A 23,857-nucleotide genomic window follows, 5' to 3' on the forward strand; every position below is an offset into this window, starting at 1 on the left:
GGAGAGATCAGATAGAACTACTGTACACAGGAATTGGGCAGATCAGATAGAACTACTGTTCACAGGGAATGGAGAGATCAGATAGAACTACTGCACACGGAATGGACAGATCAGATAGAACTACTGTACACGGGGGAATGGACAGATCAGATAGAACTACTGTACACAGGGAATGGACAGATCAGATCGAACTGCTGTACACAGGGAATTGACAGATCAGATAGAACTACTGTACACGGAATGGACAGATCAGATAGAACTACTGTACACGGGAATGGAGAGATCAGATAGAATTAATGTACACTTGGAATGGACAGATCAGATAGAACTACTGTACACGGGAATGGAGAGATCAGATAGAACTACTGTACAAGGGAATGGAGAGATCAGATAGAACTACTATAAACGGAATGGTCCGATTAGATAGAACTACTGTACACAGGGAATGGACAGATCAGATAGAAGTATTGTACACGGAATGGAGAGATCAGATAGAACTGATGTACACAGGGAATGGGGAGATCAGATAGAACTAACGTACACAGGGAATGGAGAGATCAGATAGAACTACTGTACACAAGGAATGGACAGATCAGAAAGAACTACTGTACACAGGGAATGGACAGATCCGATAGAACTACTGTACACAGGGAACGGACAGATCAGATAGAATTACTGTGCACAGAATGGACAGATCAGATAGAACTAAGGTACACAGGGAATGGACAGATCAGATAGAACTACTGTACACAGGGAATGGAGAGATCAGATAGAACTACTGTACACAGGGAATGGACAGATCAGAAAGAACTACTGTATACAGGGAATGGACAGATATAATAGAACTACTGTACACAGGGAATGGACAGATCAGATAGAACTACTGTACACGGAATGAACAGATCAGATAGAACTACTGTACACAGGGAATGGGGAGATCAGATAGAACTACTATACACGGAATGGACAGATCAGATAGAACTACTGTACACAGGGAATGGACAGATCAGAGAACTACTGTGCACAGGGAATGGACAGATCCGATAGAACTACTGTACACAGGGAATGGACATATCAGATAGAACTACTGTACACAGGGAATGGACATATCAGATAGAACTACTGTTCATAGTGAATGGACAGATCAGATAGAGCTACTGTACACCGGGAATGGCGAGATCAGATGGAACTACTGTACACGGGGAATGGAGAGATCAGATAGAACTACTGTACACGGGGAATAGACAGATCAGATAGAACTACTGTACACGGAATGGACAGATCAGATAGAACTAATGTACACAGGGAATGGAAGATGAGATAGAACTAAGGTACACAGGGAATGGACAGATCAGATAGAACAAATGTACACAGGGAATGGACAGATCAGATAGAACTAATGTACACAGGGAATGGAAGATCAGATAGAACTACTGTACACAGGGAATGGACAGATCAGATAGAACTACTGTACACAGGGAATGGACAGATCAGAAAGAACTACTGTATACAGGGATTGGACAGATATAATAGAACTACTGTACACAGGGAATGGACAGATCAGATAGAACTACTGTACACGGAATGAACAGATCAGATAGAACTACTGTACACAGGGAATGGGGAGATCAGATAGAACTACTGTACACAGGGAATGGAGAGAACAGGTGGAACTACTGTACACAGGGAACGGAGAGATCAGATAGAACTGCTGTACACATGGAATGGACAGATCAGATAGAACTACTGTACACAGGGAATGGAGAGATCAGATAGAACTACTGTACACAGGGAATTGCGAGTTCAGATAGAACTACTGTACACAGGGAAAGGACAGATCAGATCGAACTACTATACACGGAATGGACAGATCAGATAGAACTACTGTACACAGGGAATGGACAGATCAGAGAACTACTGTGCACAGGGAATGGACAGATCGGATAGAACTACTGTACACAGGGAATGGACATATCAGATAGAACTACTGTACATAGTGAATGGACAGATCAGATAGAGCTACTGTACACCGGGAATGGCGAGATCAGATAGAACTACTGTACACGGGGAATGGAGAGATCAGATAGAACTACTGTTCACAGGGAATGGAGAGATCAGATAGAACTGCTGTACACAGGGAATGGACAGATCAGATAGAACTACTGTACACAGGGAATGGACAGATCAGATAGAACTACTGCACATGGAATGGACAGATCAGATAGAACTACTGTACACGGGGGAATGGAGAGATCAGATAGAACTACTATACACAGGGAATGGACAGATCAGATCGAACTGCTGTACACAGGGAATGGACAGATCAGATAGAACTACTGTACACGGAATGGACAGATCAGATAGAACTACTGTACACGGGAATGGACAGATCAGCTAGAACTACTGTACACAGGGAATGGACAGATCAGATAGAAGTATTGTACACAGGGAATGGAGAGATCAGATAGAACTGATGTACACATGGAATGGACAGATCAGATAGAACTAATGTACACATGGAATGGACAGATCATATAGAACTACTGTACACAGCGAATGGACAGATCAGATAGAACTACTGTACACGGGGAATGGACAGATCAGATAGAACTATCATACACAGATGGGTGGGATATAACATGGCGGAGGCAGTGGGCGTCCGGGGAGAGGAGTTATCATGACCCAATTAGTTGGATATCAGCTAATGCCTCCATTTTGCTCCCAGGAAATTTCGATACTTGACTTCAGCCTCCAGGTTCAACCAGTGTGCGCAGATCCCCGCTTCCTACTTCACACTTGGTGAGTCGGCATTCCATATATTCCAGCTCATTCCCAAACTGCAGCAGTCCCCTCCATCCCTACCCTGGGAGTGTTTGATGGGACAGTGTATATGGAGCTTTACTCTGTATCGAACCCCATGCAGTACCTGCCCTGGGAGTGTTTGATGGGAGTGTAGAGAGAGATTTACTCTGTATCTAACCCCCTGTACCTGCCCTGGGAGTGTTTGATGGGACAGTGTAGAGGGAGCTTTACTCTGTATCTAACCCCCTGTACCTGCCCTGGGAGTGTTTGATGGAACAGTGTAGAGAGAGATTTACTCTGTATCTAACCCTCTGTACCTGCCCTGGGAGTGTTTGATGGGACAGTGTCGAGGGAGCTTTACTCTGTATCTCACCCCCTGTACCTGCTCTGGGAGTGTTTGATGGGACAGTGTGGAGGGAGCTTTACTCTGTATCTAACCCCCTGTACCTGCCCTGGGAGTGTTTGATGGGACAGTGTCGAGGGAGCTTTACTCTGTATCTCACCCCCTGTACCTGCCCTGGGAGTGTTTGATGGGACAGTGTAGAGGGAGCTTTACTCTGTATCTAACCCCCTGTACCTGCCCTGGGAGTGTTTGATGGGACAGTGTAGAGGAAGCTTTACTCTGTATCTAACCCCCTGTACCTGCCCTGGGAGTGTTTGATGGGACAGTGTCGAGGGAGCTTTACTCTGTATCTCACCCCCTGTACCTGCCCTGGGAGTGTTTGATGGGACAGTGTAGAGGAAGCTGCCCATGGCCGCTGCTTGCCGCTCCTTTTATGGCCCCGACCTGCCGCTCATGTTCTCTCGCAGGTCGGGGCCTCCATGGGGTCGAGGTACAGCGCGTGCTGCTGCAGGAGGGCAACAGCTGTGAAGAGTGACATAATCAAGATGCAAGTCGGTGATTGGAGCGTGGGCAGGTACAGCACGAGCAGCGAGATCGGTGCGAAGGAGCGGCGAGAGACTGTAGAGGGACATGATCGGGGCCGAGGGGATGTGTGAGTTCGGGGCTAGCGGCCCATGGGCAGGACGGGCCAGCCCACACTGCGATATGTGTGCACACTTGGCGCGTGCAGCAGAGCAGGTCTCCAATTGTCTTGGGTAATCCTTGCCACTGGACCAAGACCTAGCTCTGTCAAGCCCGTGTGGTGGCTGGTGTGCAACGGCCACCCATGTTAAAAAATCCACGCACAGGCATCTTCCAACCTTCAGGATGTAGTTCGAGTCCTTCATAGAAACACAGAAACATAGAATGTAGGTGCAGGAGTAGGCCATTCAGCCCTTCGAGCCTGCACCACCATTCAATATGATCATGGCTGATCATGCAACTTCAGTACCCCATTCCTGCTTTCTCTCCATACCCCTTGATCCCTTTAGCCATAAGGGCCACATCTAACTCCCTTTTGAATATATCCAATGAACTGGCCTCAACAACTTTCTGTGGTAGAGAAATCCACAGGTTCACAATTCTCTGAGTGAAGAAGTTTCTCCTCATCTCGGTCCTAAATGGCTTTACCCCTTATCCTCAGACTGTGACCCCTGGTTCTGGACTTCTCCAACATCGGGAACATTCTTCCTGCATCAGACCTGTCCAATCCCGTCAGAATTTTATATGTTGCTATGAGATCCCCTCTCATTCTTCTAAATTCCAGTGAATATAAGTCTAGTCTATCCAGTCTTTCCTCATATGTCAGTCCTGCCATACCAGGAATCAGTCTGATGAACCTTCGCTGCACTCCCTCAATAGCAAGAATGTCCTTCCTCAGATTAGGAGACCAAAACTGAACACAATACTCAAGGTATGACCTCACCAAAGCCCTGTACAACTGCAATAAGACCTCCCTGCTCCTATACGCAAATCCCCTCGCTCTGAAGGCCAGCATTCCATTTGCCTTCTTTACTGCCTGCTGTACCTGCATGCCAACTTTCAATGACTGATGTACCATGACACCCAGGTCTCGTTACACCTCCTCTTTTACTAATCTGTCACCATTCAAATAATAATCTGCCTTCCTGCTCACATTTATCCACATTATACTGCAACTGCCATGCATTTGCCCACTCACCTAACCTGTCCAAGTCACCCTGCAGCCTTCTAGCATCCCCCTCGCAGCTCACACCGCCATCCAGCTTGGTGTCATCTGCAGACCTGGAGATATTACATTCAATTCCTTCGTCTAAATCATTAATGTATATTGTAAACAGCTGGGGTCCCAGCACTGAACCCTGCGGCAGCCCACTAGTCACTGCCTGCCATTCTGAAAAGGACCTGTTTATTCCTACTCTTTGATTCCTGTCTGCCAACCAGTTCTCTATCCACGTCAGTACATTACTCCCAATACCATGTGCTTTAATTTTGCACACCAATCTCTTGAGTGAGACCTTGTCAAAAGCCTTTTGAAAGTCCAAATACACATCCACTGGTTTTCCCTTGTCCACTCTACCAGTTACATCCTCACAAAATTCTAGAAGATTTGTCAAGCATGATTTCCCTTTCATAAATACATGCTGACTTGGACCAATCCTGTCACTGCTTTCCAAATGCGCTGCTATTACATCTTTAATAATTGATTTCAACATTTTCCCCACTACCGATGTCAGGCTGACCGGTCTATAATTCCCTGTTTTCTCTCTCCCTCCTTTTTTAAAAAGTGGTATGACATTAGCTACCCTCCAATCTATAGGAACGGAACCAGAGTTGATACAATGTTGGAAAATGACCGCCAATGCATCCACTATTTCTAGGGCCACTTCCTTAAGTACTCTGGGATACAGACTATCAGGCCCTGAAGACTTATCGGCCTTCAATTCCCTAACACCATTTCCTGACTAATAAAGATTTCTCTCAGTTCCCCCTTCTCGCTAGACCCTTGTCTCCTGGTATTTTCGGGAGGTTATTCGTTTCTTTCTTAGTGAAGACAGAACCAAAGTATTTGTTCAATTGGTCTACCATTTCCTTATTCCCCATTACGAATTCCCTGATTCTGACTGCAAGGGACTTACATTAGTCTTCACTAATCTTTTTCTCTTCACATATCTATCGAAGCTTTTGCAGTCAGTTTTTATGTTCCCTGCAAGCTTCCTCTCATACTCCATTTCCCCCCTCTTAATTAAACCCTTAGTCCTCTGCTGAATTCTAAATTTCTCCCAGTCCTCAGGTTTGCTGCTTTTTCTGGCCAATTTATATGCTTCTTCCTTGGATTTAATTTCCCTTGTTGGCCACGGTTGAGCCACCTTCCCTTTTTTATTCTTACGCCACAGAGGGATGTACAATTGTTGTAGTTCATCCACGTGATATTTAAATGTCTGCCGTTGCCTATCCACCGTCATTCTCCAGTCTATCCTAGCCAATTCACGTCTCATACCATCGAAGTTATCGTTCCCCAAGTTCAGGACCCTAGTCTCTGAATTAACTGTGTCACTCTCCATCTTAATAAAGAATTCTACCATATTATGGTCACTCTTCCCCAAGGGGCACCGCATGACCAGATTGCTAATTAGTTCTCTCTTGTTACACAAGACCCAGTCTAGGACGGCCTGTTCTCTAGCTGGTTCCTCGACATATTGGTCCAGAAAACCATCCCTAATACACTCCAGGAAATCCTCCTCCACCGTATTGCTACCAGTTTGGTTAGCCCAATCAATATGCAGATTAAAGTCACCCATGATAACTGCTGTACCCTTATTGCATGCGTCCCTAATTTCTTGTTTGATGCCATCCCCAACCTCATTACGACTGTTTGGTGGTCTGTACACAACTCACACTAGCGTTTTTTGCCCTTTGGTGTTTCTCAGCTCTACCCATACAGATTCCACATCATCCACGCTAATGTCCTTCCTTACGATCGTGTTAATTTCCTCTTTAACCAGTAACGCTACCCCACCTCCTTTTCCTTCCTGTCTATCCTTCCTGAATATTGAATACCCCTGGATGTTGCGTTCCCAGCCTTGGTTACCCTGGAGCCATGTCTCCGTAATCCCAATTACATCATATCCGTTAACAGCTATCTGTGCAGTTAATTCATCCACTGCATTACAAATGCTCCTCGCATTGAGACTCAGCCTTAAGGCTTGTTTTTTTAACACTCTTTGTCCTTTTAGAATTATGTTGTAATGTGCCCTTTCCTTATCTCCTTTTTACCTTTTGCTTCTGCCCCCTTTTTTCTTCCTTCTGTCTCCCTGCATAGATTCCCATCCCTCTGCCACATTAGTTTAAACCCTCCCCAACAGCACTAGCAAACACTCCCCCTAGGACATTGGTTCTGGTCCTGCCCAGGTGCAGACCGTCCGGTTTGTACTGGTCCCACCTCCCCCAGAACCAGTTCCAATGTCCCAGAAATTTGAATCCCTCCCTTCTGCACCACTCCTCAAGCCACATTTTCATATGAGCTATCCTGCGATTCCTACTCTGCCTAGCACATGGCACTGGTAGCAATCCTGAGATTACTAACTTTGAGGTCCTACTTTTTAATTTAACTCCTAGCTCTCTAAATTCAGCTTGTAGGATCTCATCCCGTGAACTCGTTCTTTTTTTGCCGTGGAAGCAAGTCATCCTCGTTTCAATGGATGTAGAGGGAGCTTTACTATGTATCTAACCCTTACTGTAGCTGCCCTGGGAGTGTTTTGTGTGGACACTGTGTGCCTGAAATGGGTAGTGTTCTGTTCTGTGTAACATACTTTACTTGACTGCCATATGCTAACAGTGGAATTACCAGGCTGGTGTCTGTGTTGTGTTGGGATGACAGAGTTGATGTGCAGACATCCCCTGTGAGATCCATTGCTATTCCTGTGTTATGGACATTAATGCTTGGGTTTGCTGCCCTCTAGTGCTCCCACTGCTAACACTCTGTGCCTTGCTTCCTTTTAAATTCATTCAATCTTTCTCTACTGAGGTAGCCAAAAACGTGGCCAGCACCCTGCTCACTCTGCCTGTCGATTGCACCCGGCCCGTGACTGACGACTGACAACGACAACCGATCTCCCTGTGCCCCTCGGGCTCTGTCGCCCCCTTCCCCACCCCCCAGCAGCTTTGCACATGGTCGCCTGTCCGATCCTGCCCCGCCATATTTCCTCTCTGTGGCCTCACCCTCCCGTGCTTCACATTCTGCCTGTCCTCCCATCGCCCGCAAAGATTCCTTCCCTCCCCTCCCCGTCCCATGCTCCCCCCTCCCCATCTCATGCACCCCCCTCCCCCTCCAACACTCCCCCCTCCCCATCTCATGCACCCCCCCTCCCCCTCCAACACTCCCCTTCCCCCCCTCCCCAGTCCCCTTCCCCCTTCCCCACTCCCCTCCGCACTCCCCACTCCCCTTCCCCCCCCTACCCCCACCTCCCTCTCCTCCCCCCCACCTCCCTCTCCTCCCCCCCACCTCCCTCTCCTCCCCCCCACCTCCCTCTCCTCCCCCCCACCTCCCTCTCCTCCCCCCCACCTCCCTCTCCTCCCCCCCACCTCCCTCTCCTCCCCCCCACCTCCCTCTCCTCCCCCCCACCTCCCTCTCCTCCCCCCCACCTCCCTCTCCTCCCCCCCACCTCCCTCTCCTCCCCCCCACCTCCCTCTCCTCCCCCCCACCTCCCTCTCCTCCCCCCCACCTCCCTCTCCTCCCCCCCACCTCCCTCTCCTCCCCCCCACCTCCCTCTCCTCCCCCCCACCTCCCTCTCCTCCCCCCCACCTCCCTCTCCTCCCCCCCACCTCCCTCTCCTCCCCCCCACCTCCCTCTCCTCCCCCCCACCTCCCTCTCCTCCCCCCCACCTCCCTCTCTTCCCCCCCACCTCCCTCTCTTCCCCCTCACCCCTGCACCCCCCCTCTCCTCCCTCGCCCCTGCACCTCCCTCTCCTTCCTTTCCTCCCACTCCCCCCCTCCTCTCACTCCTATCCCCTCCTCCCTCCTGCCCCTCCCTCACCTCCCCCTCACTCTACCCTCACTCTCCTCCTCCCCTCCCTCTTCCTCCTTCCCCCCCACCCCCCGCCATTTTCTCCCCCTGGCCATGTGAGGTGCGGCACACGGTTGGTTATATGCCGGTGTCTCACCCCGCCTTATTCCCTGTAAATAAGCTGCTTCTCGACAACGTTTTCCATAAACATGGGACTGGCTTTCATGTTTTGTGACAACACCCAGCTCGTGCCGTTCCCTCCGACTCTGTGCCCCACACAATCCGTCCCATTGTCAAACATCCGTCAGTCAGGGAAGCTGGGTCGCTCGATCCCCATCGGATACTCCACATCGCAGTCTCGATCCAATCACTGCCCCACCCCCCTCCCCCTCACCCCTCCCAACAAACACCCCCCACACCACCTCCCCCCACATCACCCCCCAAATATCACCCCCCCCCCCCACACCACCCCACCCACACCCGCCTTCCCCACCATGCACTATGGCTGCTAATGTGTCTGCACCTTAAATATGATAACCGATACCTTGGCCTTGGCCACACTGATCCACACCAAAGTGCTCCCTTTTGGACAACATTCTTGCTCTTTTTGCTTTGTTGCTTTAAACATCGAATTATATTCCCGGGATGGCAGGACTGACATATGAGGAGAGACTGGATCGACTGGGCCTTTATACATTGGAGGTTAGAAGGATGAGAGGGGCGCTCATAGAAACATATAAAATTCTGACAGGACGGGACAGGTTAGATGCAGGAAGAGTGTTCCCGATGTTGGGGAAGTCCAGAACCAGGGGACACAGTCTAAGGATAAGGGGTAAGCCACTTAGGACTGAGATGAGGAGAAACTTCTTCACTCAGAGTTGTTAACCTGTGGAATTCCCTGCCGCAGAGAGTTGTTGATGCCAGTTCATTGGATATATTCAAAAGGGAGTTAGATGAGGCCCTTATGGCTAAAGGGATCAAGGGGCATGGAGAGAAAGCAGGAAAGGGATACTGAGGGAATGATCAGCCATGATCTTATTGAATGGTGGTGCAGGGTCGAATGGCCTACTCCTGCACCTATTTTCTATGTTTCTATGTTTCACACACTCAGTTGTAGTAAAGGCAGGATCAGGTCTATTATTTAAACATTCATACTATACAAGAACCAGTATGAAAGTTATTGAGACACTTTCTCAGCTTTCTGCTTGTTCTGATTTCCAGCAGCTGCTTGTGAGACACGCACCTTCCAAATTTCTAGTGTCTCGTGTCTATCAAATAGCCTTCTCATCTCTTATACCAAAAAAGCCTTTGAATTCTAGCTTCCTTCCTTCCTATGTGCATAGTACATACAGATAATTAACATGCAGATGATGTAGACTGAAATGGCATTGTCCTGAAATCACGACGAACTGCTTTCTGAATTACTATACATAAACCAGGTCGTTTCCTCGCATAGTACAAATGGTCATCATCATCATAGGCAGTCCCTCGAAATCAGGGAGACTTGCTTCCACTCTAAAAGTGAGTTCTCAGGTGACTGACTGTACAGTGTCTTGCGTCTGTGCACATTCAGAGGCTGAACTCCAAGTCATCGTCAACATCTTCACTGAGGTGTACAAAAGCATGGGCCTTACACTAAACATCCGTAAGACAAAGGTTCTCCAGCAACCTGACCCCGCCACACAGCACTGCCCCCTGGTCATCAAAATCCACGGCACGGCCCTGGACAATGAGGACCACTTTCCATACCTCGGGAGCCTATTATCAGCAAGGGCAGACATCGACGACGAGGCCCAACACTGCATGTCTTGAATATACTCAGAGACTGAGCCTCCACAGCCCTCTGGGGCAGAAAATTCCAAAGATTCACCACCCTCTGAGTGAAGAAATTTCTCATCATCTCAGTCCTAAATGGCCGACCCCTTATCCTGAGACACTGACCCCTGGTTCTAGACTCCCCAGCCCGGGGGAATCACCCTCCCTGCATCTACCCTGTCAAGCCCTGTCAGAATGTTGTATGTTTCAATGAGGTCACCTCTCATTCTTCTAAACTGTCGACAATATAGGCCTAGTCTGCTCATTCTCTCCTCATAGGACAATCCCCCCATCCCCAAATTTTGAACATTTATACATAACAGTAAATTTTATAAACAACTACAACGATTTTAAGAAACACGCATGAAGCCCTTGCCCCCGCTCCCAAACCATCCCAACAGTGAAAAAAGCGAAAACAACAAACAATTTAAACCCCTAACCTAATAACCTACATACACACCTACAGGCAACAATTAAAAAAAAAAAATTAAATGTACAACAAATAACAAACCCACTCCCTCCCTCCCTATCTGCAGCCACGCCTCTCCTTTCCTTCCCTGCTTCCCCCTCCCCCCACCCCCCGTGTCTGTACCCCACCTCTTCCCCCTCCCCCTACCAACTCCAGGCCACTTTGCTGCAGTGCACCTCGAGTGCTGCTTCGGGGGGGTGGGGATGCTGACGGCAGATCCATTGATTGGGCCGTTGAGGGGGAGGATGTTTCTGAGGAAACGTTCTCTGAGCCAGAAGCAAGCGCTTCCTCCTGGCTCGCATTTGTCTCGCGCAAGGCGGGTTTGGCACCTTGGGGTACAGTGCCGGATTCCGGGAATACCGATATCCCTCTGGCATCCGTCTTAGAAACATAGAAATTTACAGCGCAGAAGGAGGCCATTCCGGCCCATCGTGTCCGCGCCGGCCGATAAAGAGCCGCACGGCCCTCGGTCAGCAGCCCTAAAGGTTACATATAAACCTATGAACAATGACGGAAAGGCAAAGAGCACCCAGCCCAACCAGTCCGCCTCACACAACTGCGACACCCCTTACACTGAAACATTCTACACTCCACCCCAACTGGAGCCATGTGATCTCCTGGGAGAGGCAAAAACCAGATAAAAATCCAGGCCAATTTAGGGAGAAAAAATCTGGGAAAGTTCCTCTCCGACCCATCCAGGCGATCGAAACTAGTCCAGGAGATCACCCTGGCCGTATTCTATTTCCTGCAGTATATTATATCTACGCCGTTTAACAAAAGGTCATCCAGTCTAATTCCAATTACCAGCTCTAGGTCTGTAACCCTGCAGGTTACTGCACTTTAAGTGCCCATCCAACCATCTCTTAAAAGTGGTGAGGGTTTCTGCATCCACCACTCTTCCAGGCAGCGAGTTCCAGATCACCACAACCCTCTGCGTAAAGAAGCCTCCCCTCAAATCCCCTCTAAACCTTCCACCAACCACCTTAAAACTATGCCCCCTCGTAATAGACCCCTCCACCAATGGAAATAGACCCTTACTATCCACTATGTCCAGGCCCCTCAATATTTTGTACACCTCGACGAGGTCTCCTCTCAACCTCCTCTGTTCCAATGAGAACAAACCCAGCCTATCCAATCTGTCCTCATAACTAAAATTCTCCATTCCAGGCAGCATCCTAGTAAATCTCCTCTGCACCCTCTCCAGTGCAATCACATCCTTCCTATAATACGGCAACCAGAACTGCACGCAGTACTCCGAAGTATTGTACAATTTAAGCATAACCTCCCTGCTCTTATATTCTATGCCTCGGCAAGCATTTCATATGTCTTCTTAACCACCTTATCCACCTGGCCTACTTTCAGGGATCTGTGGACAAGCACTCCAAGGTCCCTTTGTTCATCTACACTATTAAGTGGCCTATCGCTTAATGTGTATATCCTTTCCTTATTAGCCCTCCCAAAGTGCATTACCTCACACTTCTCTGAATTAAATTCCATTTGCCACTGCTCTGCCCACCTGACCAGTAGTTTGATATCCTCCTGCAGCCCATGACTTTCCTCTTCATTATCAACCACACAGCCAATTTTAGTGTTGTTTGCAAACTTCTTAATCATACTCCCTATATTCAAATCTAAATCATTGATATATACCACAAAAAGCAAGGGACCCAGTACTGAGCCCTGCGGAACCCCACTGGAAACATCCTTCCAGTCACAAAAACACCCATCAATCATTACCCTTTGCTTCCTACCTCCAAGCCAATTTTGGATCCAATTTGCCACTTTGCCCTGTATCCCATGGGCTTTAACCTTCATGACCAGTCGACCATGTGGGACCTTATCAAAAGCTTTGCTAAAATCCATATATACTACATCGTATTCACTACCCTCATCAACCTTCTTGGTTACCTCCTCAAAAATTCAATCAGGTTAGTCAAACACGATCTTCCCTTAACAAATCCGTGCTGACTGTCCCTAATTAATCCTTGTCTTTCCAAATGCAGATTTATCCTGTCTTTCAGGATTTACAAAAATAATTTACCCACCACTGAGGTTAGGCTGACAGGCCTGTAATTACTCGGCCTATCCCTTTCTCCCTTCTTAAACAAGAGTACTACATTAGCAGTCCTCCAATCCTCTGGCACCATGCCCAGATCCAAAGAGGACTGGCAAATGATGGTCAAGGCCTCTGCTATTTCCTCTTTTACTTTGCTCAACAGCCTGGGATGCATTTTATCCAGGCCTGGGGACTTTCAAAGCTTAATATTTCCCCTCTCTCGATATTTATTTCATCCAGAATATCTCAATCCTCCTCGATAGCAGTATCTGCATTACCCCTTTCCTTTGTGAAAACAGATGCAAAGTATTCGTTAAGAACCCTACCAACATGTTCTGCCTCCACACAAAAGATTACCCTCATGGTCTCCAATAGGCCCTACCCTTTCTTTAGTTATCCTCTTACTCTTAATATATTTATAGAACATCTTAGGGTTTTCCTTAATTTTACTGGCCAAGAATTTCTCGTGCTCTCTCTCTTTGCATTCCTAATATTCTTTTTAATTTTCCCTCTTAACTTTCTATATTCCTCTAAAGATTTGAAATATTTAGCCGTTGGTATATGACATAAGCGTCCCTTTTTTTTCTTAATCCTCCCCTGCAAGTCCCTAGACATCCAGGGGGCTCTAGAATTATTTTTCCCAGCTTTTTCTTTAAAGGCACATGTTTGGCCTGAGCCCTCCGGATCTCCTCCTTGAATGCCTCCCACTGTTCTGACACTGATTTACCCACAAGTAGCTGTTTCCAGTCCACTATGGCCAAATCACTCCTTAACTTAGCAAAATTAGCTTTTCCCCAATTCGGAACTTTTATTCCAGGCCTATTTCTTGTCCTTATCCATAATCAACTTGAATCTGACTGAATTATGGTCACTGGTACCCAAGTGCTCTCCCACTAATACCCCTTCAACCTGCCCAGCTTCATTCCCCAAAACTAAATCCAGAACCGCCCCCTCTCGTGTTGGGCTTGCTACGTACTGACTAAAAAAGTTCTTTTGAAAGCATTTGAAGAATTCCGCACCCTCTATACCCTTCACACTAAATTTGTCCCAATCAATATTTGGATAAAATCCCCTGCTATTACTACCCTATGGTTTTTAGACTTCTCAGTAATTTGCCTACATATCTGCTCCTCTATCTCCCTCCCACTGTTTGGGGGGCTATAATACACGCCTAGCAGTGTGATCACCCCTTGTTTATTTTTCAATTCGACCCATAGGGCCTCATTTGATGATCCCTCCTCACTGCTGTAATAGTTTCTTTAATCAGTACCGTAACCCCCCACCCCACCTGTTTACCCCCCTCTCTATCTTGTCTAAAAATCCTGTAGCCAGGAATATTGATCTGCCAAACCTGCCCCTCTTTCAGCCATGTTTCTGTAATGGCTATAATGTCATACTCCCAAGTGTCTACCTGCGCTCTTAGCTCATCCGCCTTATTCACTATACTCCTTGCATTGAAGTACAGGAAGACCTTCTTGCTTACTACATACTAAACCCTGTTTCCTCTGTCTTACAGATTCGCTTTCTAGATTCTTGCTATCCAACTTCAGCTTTACTTCCTTCCCTTTTGAATTTGTTCTCAGGTTCCCATCCCCCTGCCAAGCTAGTTTAAACTCTCCCCAACAGCACGAGCAAAACTCCCCGCGAGGATATTGGTTCCAGCTTTTAAGGTGCAACCCGATGTTGGGGAAGTCCAGAACCAGGGGACACAGTCTTAGGATAAAGGGTAGGCCATTTAGGACTGAGATGAGGAGAAACTGTTTCACTCAGAGAGTTGATAACCTGTGAAATTCCCTGCCGCAGAGAGTTGTTGATGCCAGTTCATTGGATATATTCAAAAGGGAGTTAGATGTGCCCTTATGTCTAAAGGGATCAAGGGGTATGGAGAGAAAGCAGGGAAGGGGTACTGAGGTGAATGATCAGCCATGATCTTATTGAATGATGGTGCAGGCTCGAAGGGCCAAATGGCCTACTCCTGCACCTATTTTCTATGTTTCAACCCATCTGGTTTGTACAGTCCCATTTCCCCCAGAAGCAGTCCCAATACCTCAAGAATTTAAAGCCCTCCCTCCTACACCAACTTTCCAGCCACGTGTTCATCCTCTCTATCCTTCTATTCTTATACTGATTAGCACGTGGCATTGGTCGTAACCCGGAGATTACTACCTTTGAGGTCCTACCCTTTAATTTTCTTCCTAGCTCCCTGAACTCTTCCTGGCTATTCTCTCCTGGGCTATCCGCGTCATCTTTTCATTGATGATCGCGGACAGAGTGGCAACCTGGCCATTTAAACCGCCCATTGCCTGGAGGAGCTCCCGATGGATGTCGACGCCTGTCCGAGACATGTCCACACTTAGATCCGCCATTCTCTGAGCAGTCCGACTGCGCCAGACTAACCTCCGCGGGGTTGGTGCCGGCATGGAATCACTCTGGTGCCCTGCTGCCTCCTCAGTTGAAGAGGACGTGGCCGCAGGAACACTGGTCGATAGTGCTGCAGGCTCCTCCTCCATCTCTTCACTGTCCTCGGTGGAGAGGAGGACTTGCAGCAGGACAGGTGAAATACGGGGCTCCTCGCCCCCAGAAACAATGACAACCGTAGGATACTGGGGCACCTGCGGTGCCCGGAGGGCTTGCTGCGCTCCCAGCTGAGCTAGAAAACATAAATGAGGTCATTAGAGGAGAAGGGGTGCTAGGGTCACATGGGGTGTATGCACGAGAGCAACACTACAGCTATAAAAATACTGACAGACATCGTATTTAATGAACATCATGATAGTACAAAATCTGCGTTGCATTACCAATGATTCTCATAATCCCATCATTAATTACATAACATTACATCAGATAACGGTACATAACATAACATTACATAACATTACATTGCATCAATCACATCATCAATCATATATGGAAATGAATGGCATTAATTTACTTTATACCACCCAATGGTTTATACTTTACTCACGTGGCATGAGAACAGGTTCCGACGCAGCACGGTGGCTGGCCGCTTGTAGACACCCACCAGTGCCAGCACCCACTCCTCGAGATTGGTGAGGGCGCAAAGGTCTGCTTGGCCGCCACCTGTGCGCCATTGCTCGGCCTATTCTTCGAAAGTTTATTCTGCAAAGGTGATAACAACATGGCATGGCGTAAGATCATTGCTAGGTACTTTTACAGATACACCAAATTGCAGTTTACTGACAGATATCATGTTATTATTAATAATAATATGCAACACAATTCACATGCTAGTCCACCGTAAACATTATACATATCGCATCCATGGTTATATCTACCGTCTGCAAATAACTTTTTTAAGATCAAGGTTTGGATTAAATGATTATCGGTCTAACTACAACACATCAGATCTGCATTTAAATTCATCATTGCATCATTACAATTATAATTATATAAATAAATAAATACATTTTAATACTTACTGTACCGGCCCCAACAAGGTCATTCCAGCGCTTCCGGCACTGGTTGGGCTCCTTACCTCATGGGTATTGTTGTGCCTTTAGATGCTCTAATAATGACTCCACGAGGCAATGTGTTGTACCTGTAGTGACCTTAGTCCTTTATTTGTTTACTCCAGAGTGGGGATCACACCTGGTGGGACTGCCTTTTATACTAGGCCAGGCACACCTGTACAGGTAACCTACAAGTCTCCCACTGCTGTGCCCTCTGGTGGCACACCTTGACAAAAAAGTAGCCATGTATGATACATGACGGGTATTAGCAGAGATTACCTCCGCAATCTCACACCAAATTCGTTGATAGACCTGGGGGGAGGTTCCCACGCCCACCCCCATTGCCCCCCCCCCCCCCCCCAACCCCGGGTCAATTGTGCCCAGCGATTTTCGACTTTTGCCGCTAAGGCGGCATTGTCCTCCTCACTAAAGCGCTTAGCGCGTCTACGACCTCCATCTCTCCTGCCTTCGCTACTTAGAAACATAGAAATTTACAGCGCAGAAGGAGGCCATTTCGGGCTATCGTGTCTGCACCGGCCGACAAAGAGCCACACGACCCTCTGTCAGCAGCCCTAAAGGTTACATATAAACCTATGAACAATGACGGAAAGGCAAAGAGCACCCAGCCCAACCAGTCCGTCTCACCACAACTGCGACATCCCTTATACTGAAACATTCTACACTCCACCCCAATCGGAGCCATGTGATCTCCTGGGAGAGGCAAAAACCAGATTAAAATCCCAGGCCAATTTAGGGAGAAATAAATCTGGGAAAATTCCTCCTTGACCCATCCAGGCGATCGAAACTAGTCCAGGAGATCACCCTGGCCGCATTCTATTCCCTGCAGTACTTACCATTATATCTGCGCCATCCAACAAAAGGTCATCCAGTCTAATCCCAATTACCAGCTCTAGGTCTGTAACCCTGCAGGTTACGGCACTTTAAGTGCCCATTCAACCATCTCTTAAAAGTGGTGAGGGTTTCTGCATCCACCACTCTTCCAGGCAGCGAGTTCCAGATCCCCACAGCCCTCTGCATAAAGAAGCCCCCCTCAAATCCTCTCTAAACCTTCTACCAACCACCTTAAAACTATGTCCCCTCCACCAATAGAAATAGACCCTTACTATCCACTATGTCAAGGCCCCTCAATATTTTTTACACTTCGATGAGGTCTCCTCTCAACCTCCTCTGTCCCAATGAGAACAAACCTAGCCTCTCCAATCTGTCCTCATAACTAAGATTCTCCATTCCAGGCAGCATCCTAGTAAATCTCCTCTGCAACCTCTCCAGTGCAATCATGTCCTTCCTATAATACGACGAGCAGTACTCCAGCTGTGGCCTAACCAAAGTATTATACAATTTAAGTATAACCCCCGCTGCTCTTATATTCTATGCCTCGGCCAATAAAGGCAAGCATTCCGTATGTCTTCTTAACCACCTTATCCACCTGGCCCGTTACTTTCAGGGATCTGTGGACAAGCACTCCAAGGTCCCTTTGTTCATCTACACTATTAAGTGGCCTACTGCTTAATGTGTATACCCTTTCCTTATTAGCCCTCCCAAAGTGCATCACCTCACACTTCTCTGAATTAAATTCCATTTGCCACTGCTCTGCCCACCTGACCAGTAGATTGATATCCTCCTGCAGTCCATGACTTTCCTCTTCATTATTAACCACACAGCTAATTTTAGTGTCGTCTGCAAACTTCTTAATCATACTCGCAATGTTCAAACCTATATCATTGATATATACCACAAAAAGCAAGGGACCCAGTACTGAGCCCTGCGGTACCCCACTGGAAACATCCTTCCAGTCACAAAAACACCCATCAATCATTGTCCTTTGCTTCCTACCTCCAAGCCAATTTTGGATCCAACTTGCCACTTACCCTGTATCCCATGGGCTTTAACCTTCATGACCAGTCGACCATGTGGGACCTTATCAAAAGCTTTGCTAAAGTCCATATATACTACATCGTACTCACTACCCTCATCAACCCTGTTGGTTACCTCCTCAAAAAATTCAATCAGGTTAGTCAGACACGATCTTCCCTTAACAAATCCGTGCTGACTGTCCCGAATTAATCCTTGTCTTTCCAAATGCAGATTTATCCTGTCTTTCAGGATTTTTTCCAATAATTTTCCCACAACTGAAGTTAGGCTGACAGGCCTGTAATTACTCAGCCTATCCCTTTCTCCCTTCTTAAACAAGGGTACTACATTAGCAGTCCTTCAATCCTCCATCACCATGCCCAGATCCAAAGAGGACTGGTCAAGGCTTCTGCTATTTCCTCTTTTACTTCGCTCAACAGCCTGGGATGCATTTAATCCATGCCTGGGGACTTATCTATTTTCAAAGCTGCTAAACCCCTTTATGGCCCCAAGTTTCGGCCTCAGTTGCTCCTGATTTTTTGGAGCAACTGGTGTAGAACGGAGTATCTTAGAAATTCAAATTCTCGCCATTTAGTTTGCTCCAGTTCTAGTCAGTTAGAACAGTTTCACTTTGGAACAAAATTTTTTTTTCAAAAGGGGGCATGTCCGGCCACTTACCTGTTTTCAAAGTTTCGGCAGTGAAAATTTACTCCAAACTAACTTAGAATGGAGTAAGTGAAGATTTTTGTACGCTCGAAAAAACCTTGTCAACACTTTAGAAAATCAGGCGTAGGGAATGGTGGGGAGGTGGGGGGTTTAAAGGGAAGTTTACAAACATTAAACACTTCAGTTTTACAAATAAAGAGCCATCATCAATAATAAATGATAAAAACATCAATAAATCAACCAATAAATCAATCAAAAAAAAATTTATAAGAAATAATTTTTTTTAAAAATCAAACAAAAAACATTTTCTACTTACCGACTGCAGCACCGGGAGCCCTCCAACAGCGTGCTGGGACCACCCCCCCCCCCCCCACCCCTCCAGTGTGTCTCTGTCAGTGTCTCTATCTCTGTCTGTCTGTCTGTGTGTGTCTCCTTTATCTCTCTCACTATCTCTCTCTCTCCTCTTTCACTTTCACACTCTTCTCCGCATGTGAAGATGACCCCTAACCTCCTGAAACACAGATAAAGGCTGTTGCTATGGACACCGACCTTGCACGACTGAAAATCCCGCTAGCCCCCATTTCACATCGCTACAGCTAGCGCTCAAATTATAAAGTGGAAAATAGCCGGTTTGAAAATCGGCGCTATTTCGGCGGTCACAAAAAACAATATAAATGCTAACACTGGAAATATCTCCCACTTTTGGGCGATCTGGAGACTAATGCAAAGTCTAGACCGATATACTCCTACTGTCGTCCTTCCCGCAGGACCTCTCTCTCTTTCTCTGGGTTTCATAGGACGCAATGGCGGCCTCACAAACTCGCTGTTGGTCCATGCTGTGCTGCTCCTGGGCCACGTTCCCGCTGCTGGTGCACAGTGCGTCGTCTTGGACCCCCTTGCCACTGGACTAAGACTTTGCTCTATCAAGCCCATGTGGTAGCTGGTGTGCAATGACCACTCCACGGTTAAAATAATTCAAGTCCAGACACCTTTTCCCCCCTTTAAGATGAAATTTGGGACCTGAACCCTCATGGACAACGCCAACAGTGACAGACCGGAACGCCGCATCGCTATCGTTGCCCAGGAACTCAGACACTTTGACATAGATATCGCTGCCCTAAGCAAGACCCGGTGGGAAGTGGAAGGCCAGTTCAAAGAACAAGATGGTGGCTACTGTTATATATGTAAACTTGTATTTACTCTGTCAAGCCACCAGAGGGCTCACCCCCTGGAGTCCGAAGGGATCTCATAATCCCTTGGGAGCACAGGTATTTAAGGAGGCATCACAGGTTGGAGAGGCAGTCTGGAGACCTGCAATAAAAGACTAAGGTCACACTTTACTTTGAGCTCACAGTGTTCAGTCTGACTCTTTCTCCATACACTACAACTGGTGACGAGATACAGATAGCGAACCCAAAGATGTAGAAAACAGTGGGCATCCTGGAGGGAGATGATTGGGAAACTTTTGTGGAGCAGCTCGACCAATACTTTGTGGCCAATGAGCTAGATGGGGAAGAGAACGCTGCCAAATGAAGGGCGATCCTCCTCACCGTCTGTGGGGCACCAACGTATGACCTCATGAAGAATCTGCTCACTCCAGCGAAACCCACGGAGAAATCGTACGATGATTTGTGCACACTGGTCCGAGAGCATTTGAACCCGAAGGAAAGCGTTCTGATGGCGAGGTACCAGTTCTACACCTACAAAAGGTCTGAAGTCAAGGAAGTGGCGAGTTATGTCGCCGAGCTAAGACGCCTTGCAGGGCATTGCGAATTTGAAGGACATTTGGAGCACATGCTCAGAGACTTTTTTGTACTTGCCATTGGCTACGAAACCATACTTCACAACCTTTTGACTGTAGAGACCCCAACCTTGAGTAAGGCCATAGCGATAGCCCAGGTGTTCATTGCCACCAGTGACAATACAAATCAAATCTCTCAGCACACAAGTGTTGCTACAAGTACTGTGAACAAAGTGATGTTGTTTTCGAATTGTAACGTACAGGGCAGGTCACACATACCTGCAGCTACACGTCCGCAGATGTCTGAGTCCACCATCAAGGGTGATGAATGCAAGGCCATTAACACCTTTTTGGCGCTGCGAGGGTGATCATCATTTCCATTCATACCGATTCAAACGATATGTTTGCAAGGGCTGTGGAACAATGGGACACCTCCAATGTGTGTGCAGGCGAGCTGCTAAGCCTGTTAAACCTGCAAACCACCATGTTGCAAAGGAGGTCAGATCCACAGAGGATCACGATGAACCAAAGCCTCAGATCGAGAAGGCAGAGGTACATGGGGTGCACACATTCACCACGAATTGTCCCCCGATAATGCTGAATGTTGAACTAAATGGACTCCCGGTGTCAATGGAGCTGAACACGGGCGCCAGCCAGTCCATCATGGGCAAAAAGACTTTTGAAAGGTTGTGGTGCAACAAGGCCTCAAGGCCAGTCTTAAATCCAGTTCGCACGAGTCTAAAAACTTACACGAAAGAACTGATTCCTGTAATCGGCAGTGCTACCGTAAAGATCTCCTACGATGGAGCGGTGCACAAGCTACCACTCTGGGTGGTACCGGGCGACGGTCCCACGCTGCTCGGCAGGAGCTGGCTGGTAAAGAAACGCTGGAACTGGGACGACATCTGAGTGCTATCGCCTGCCGACGACACTTCATGTGCCCAGGTCTTAAACAAATTTCCTTCGCTGTTCAAACCAGGCATCGGGAAATTCCAAGGAGCAAAAGTGCAGATCCATCTAATTTCAGGGGCGTGACCCATCCATCACAAGGCGAGAGCAGTACCGTACATGATGAGAGATCAAGCTAGACCGGCTGCAAAGACAGGGCATCATTTCCCCGATCAAGTTCAACAAGTGGGCCAGTCCTATTGTCCCAGTCCTCAAGGGAGACAGTGATTACGAAGTAACTATCAATCGTTTCTCCCTGCAGAACCACTACCCACTACCAAAGGCCGACTACCTCTTTGCAATGCTGGTTGGAGGAAAGACGTTCACGAAGCTGGATCTGACTTTAGCCTACATGATGCAGGAACTGGAGGAATCATCGAAGGCCCTCACCTGCATCAACACGCACAAAGGTCTTTTTGTTTATAACAGATGCCCGTTTGGAATCCGATCAGCGGCGGTGATATTGCAGAGAAACATGGAAAGCTTACTAAAGTCAGTCCCGCACACCATGGTCGGAACACAGTCGAGCATCTGCAGAACCTGGAGGAAGTTCTTATTTGACTCAACCGTGTGGGGCTCAGGTTAAAACGCTCAAAGTGCGTTTTCCTGGCGCCTGAAGTGGAGTTCTTGGGAAGGAGGATTGCGGCGGACGGCATCAGGCCCACCAACACAAAGACGGAGGCAATCGAGAACGCACCGAGGCCACAGAATGTGACGGAGCTGCGGTCATTCCTGGGACTCCTGAACTACTTTGGTAACTTCTTACTGGGTCTCAGCACACTGCTAGAACTACTGCATGTCTTACTACGAAAAGGGGATGAATGGTTTGAGGCAAAAGCCAAGAAAATGCCTTTGTAAAAGCGAGAAAATTGTTATGCTCAAACAAATTGCTTGTGTTGTACGATCCATGTAAGCATTTGGTACCAGCATGTGATGCATCGTCATATGGCGTCGGGTGTGTATTGCAACAAGTTAATGATTTCGGGAAACTGCAACCGGTTGCTTATGCATCCAGGAGTCTGTCTAAGGCTGAGAGAGCCTACAGCGTGTGTTTATGGGATAAAGAAAATGCATCAATACCTGTTTGGGCTAAAATTCGAATTGGAAACTGACCATAAGCCACTTATATCCCTGTTCTCTGAGAGTAAAGGGATAAATACCAATGCATCGTCCCGCATCCAGAGATGGGCGCTCACGTTGTCCACATACAACTACGCTATCTGCCACAGGCCAGGCACAGAAAACTGCGCGGAAGTTCTCAGTAGGCTGCCATTGCTCACCACGGGGGTGGAAATGGTGCAGCCCGCAGATCTAGCCATGGTTATGGAAGCATTTGAGAGTGAGCAATCACCCGTCACTGTCCGGCAGATCAAAACCTGGACAAGCCAGGACCCCTTATTATCTCTCATCAAAAGCTGTGTGCTTCACGGGAGCTGGTCCAGTGTCCCAGTGGAAATGCAGGAAGAAATAAAGCCGTTCCAGCAGCGCAAAGATGAAATGTCTATACAGGCAGACTGCCTTCTGTGGGGCAATTGAGTAGTGGTCCCCAAGAAGGGCAGAGACATCTTCATCAATGACCTCCACAGTACCCACCCAGGCATCGTAATGATGAAAGTGATAGCCAGATCCCACGTGTGGTGGCCCGGTATCGATGCGGACTTGGAGTCCTGCGTTCACAGATGTAATACATGCGCGCAGATAAGCAATGTACCCAGGGAGGCGCCACTAAGTTCATGGTCTTTGCCCTCCAAACCATGGTCTAGGGTACACGTCGACTATGCAGGCCCGTTCTTGGGTAAAATGTTCCTTGTGGTTGTAGACTCATACTCCAAGTGGATTGAATGTGAGATAATGTCGGCTAGCACGTCCGCTGCCACTACTGAAAGCCTGCGGGCCATGTTTGCCACACACTGCTTACACGATGTCCTGGTGAGCGACAACGGGCCATGTTTTACAAGTGCTGAGTTCAAAGAATTCATGACCCATAACAGGATCAAACATGTCACATCTGCCCTGTTTAAACCAACGTCCAATGGTCAGGCAGAGAGAGCAGTGCAAACCATCAAGCAAGGCTTGAAGAGGGTAACTGAAGGCTCACTGCAGACTCGCCTATCCCGAGTCCTGCTTAGCTACCGCATGAGACCACACTCA

The 23,857-nt window shown here is 47.7% G+C and overlaps 1 protein-coding gene across 1 annotated transcript in view; it reads left to right on the forward strand.

Annotated features, from left to right (window-relative positions):
- LOC139262808 (LON peptidase N-terminal domain and RING finger protein 1-like) overlaps positions 1-23,857 on the forward strand; it is a 175,936-nt gene that overhangs the window by 53,813 nt on the left and 98,266 nt on the right. Inside the window, exon 2 of the mRNA XM_070877963.1 lies at positions 2,726-2,799. Within this exon, the coding sequence (XP_070734064.1) occupies positions 2,726-2,799 (74 nt within the window). The remainder of the gene's footprint in view (positions 1-2,725; positions 2,800-23,857) is intronic.

This window comes from Pristiophorus japonicus, chromosome 4, assembly GCF_044704955.1.
Source record: "Pristiophorus japonicus isolate sPriJap1 chromosome 4, sPriJap1.hap1, whole genome shotgun sequence".
Lineage (NCBI taxonomy): Eukaryota > Metazoa > Chordata > Chondrichthyes > Pristiophoridae > Pristiophorus > Pristiophorus japonicus.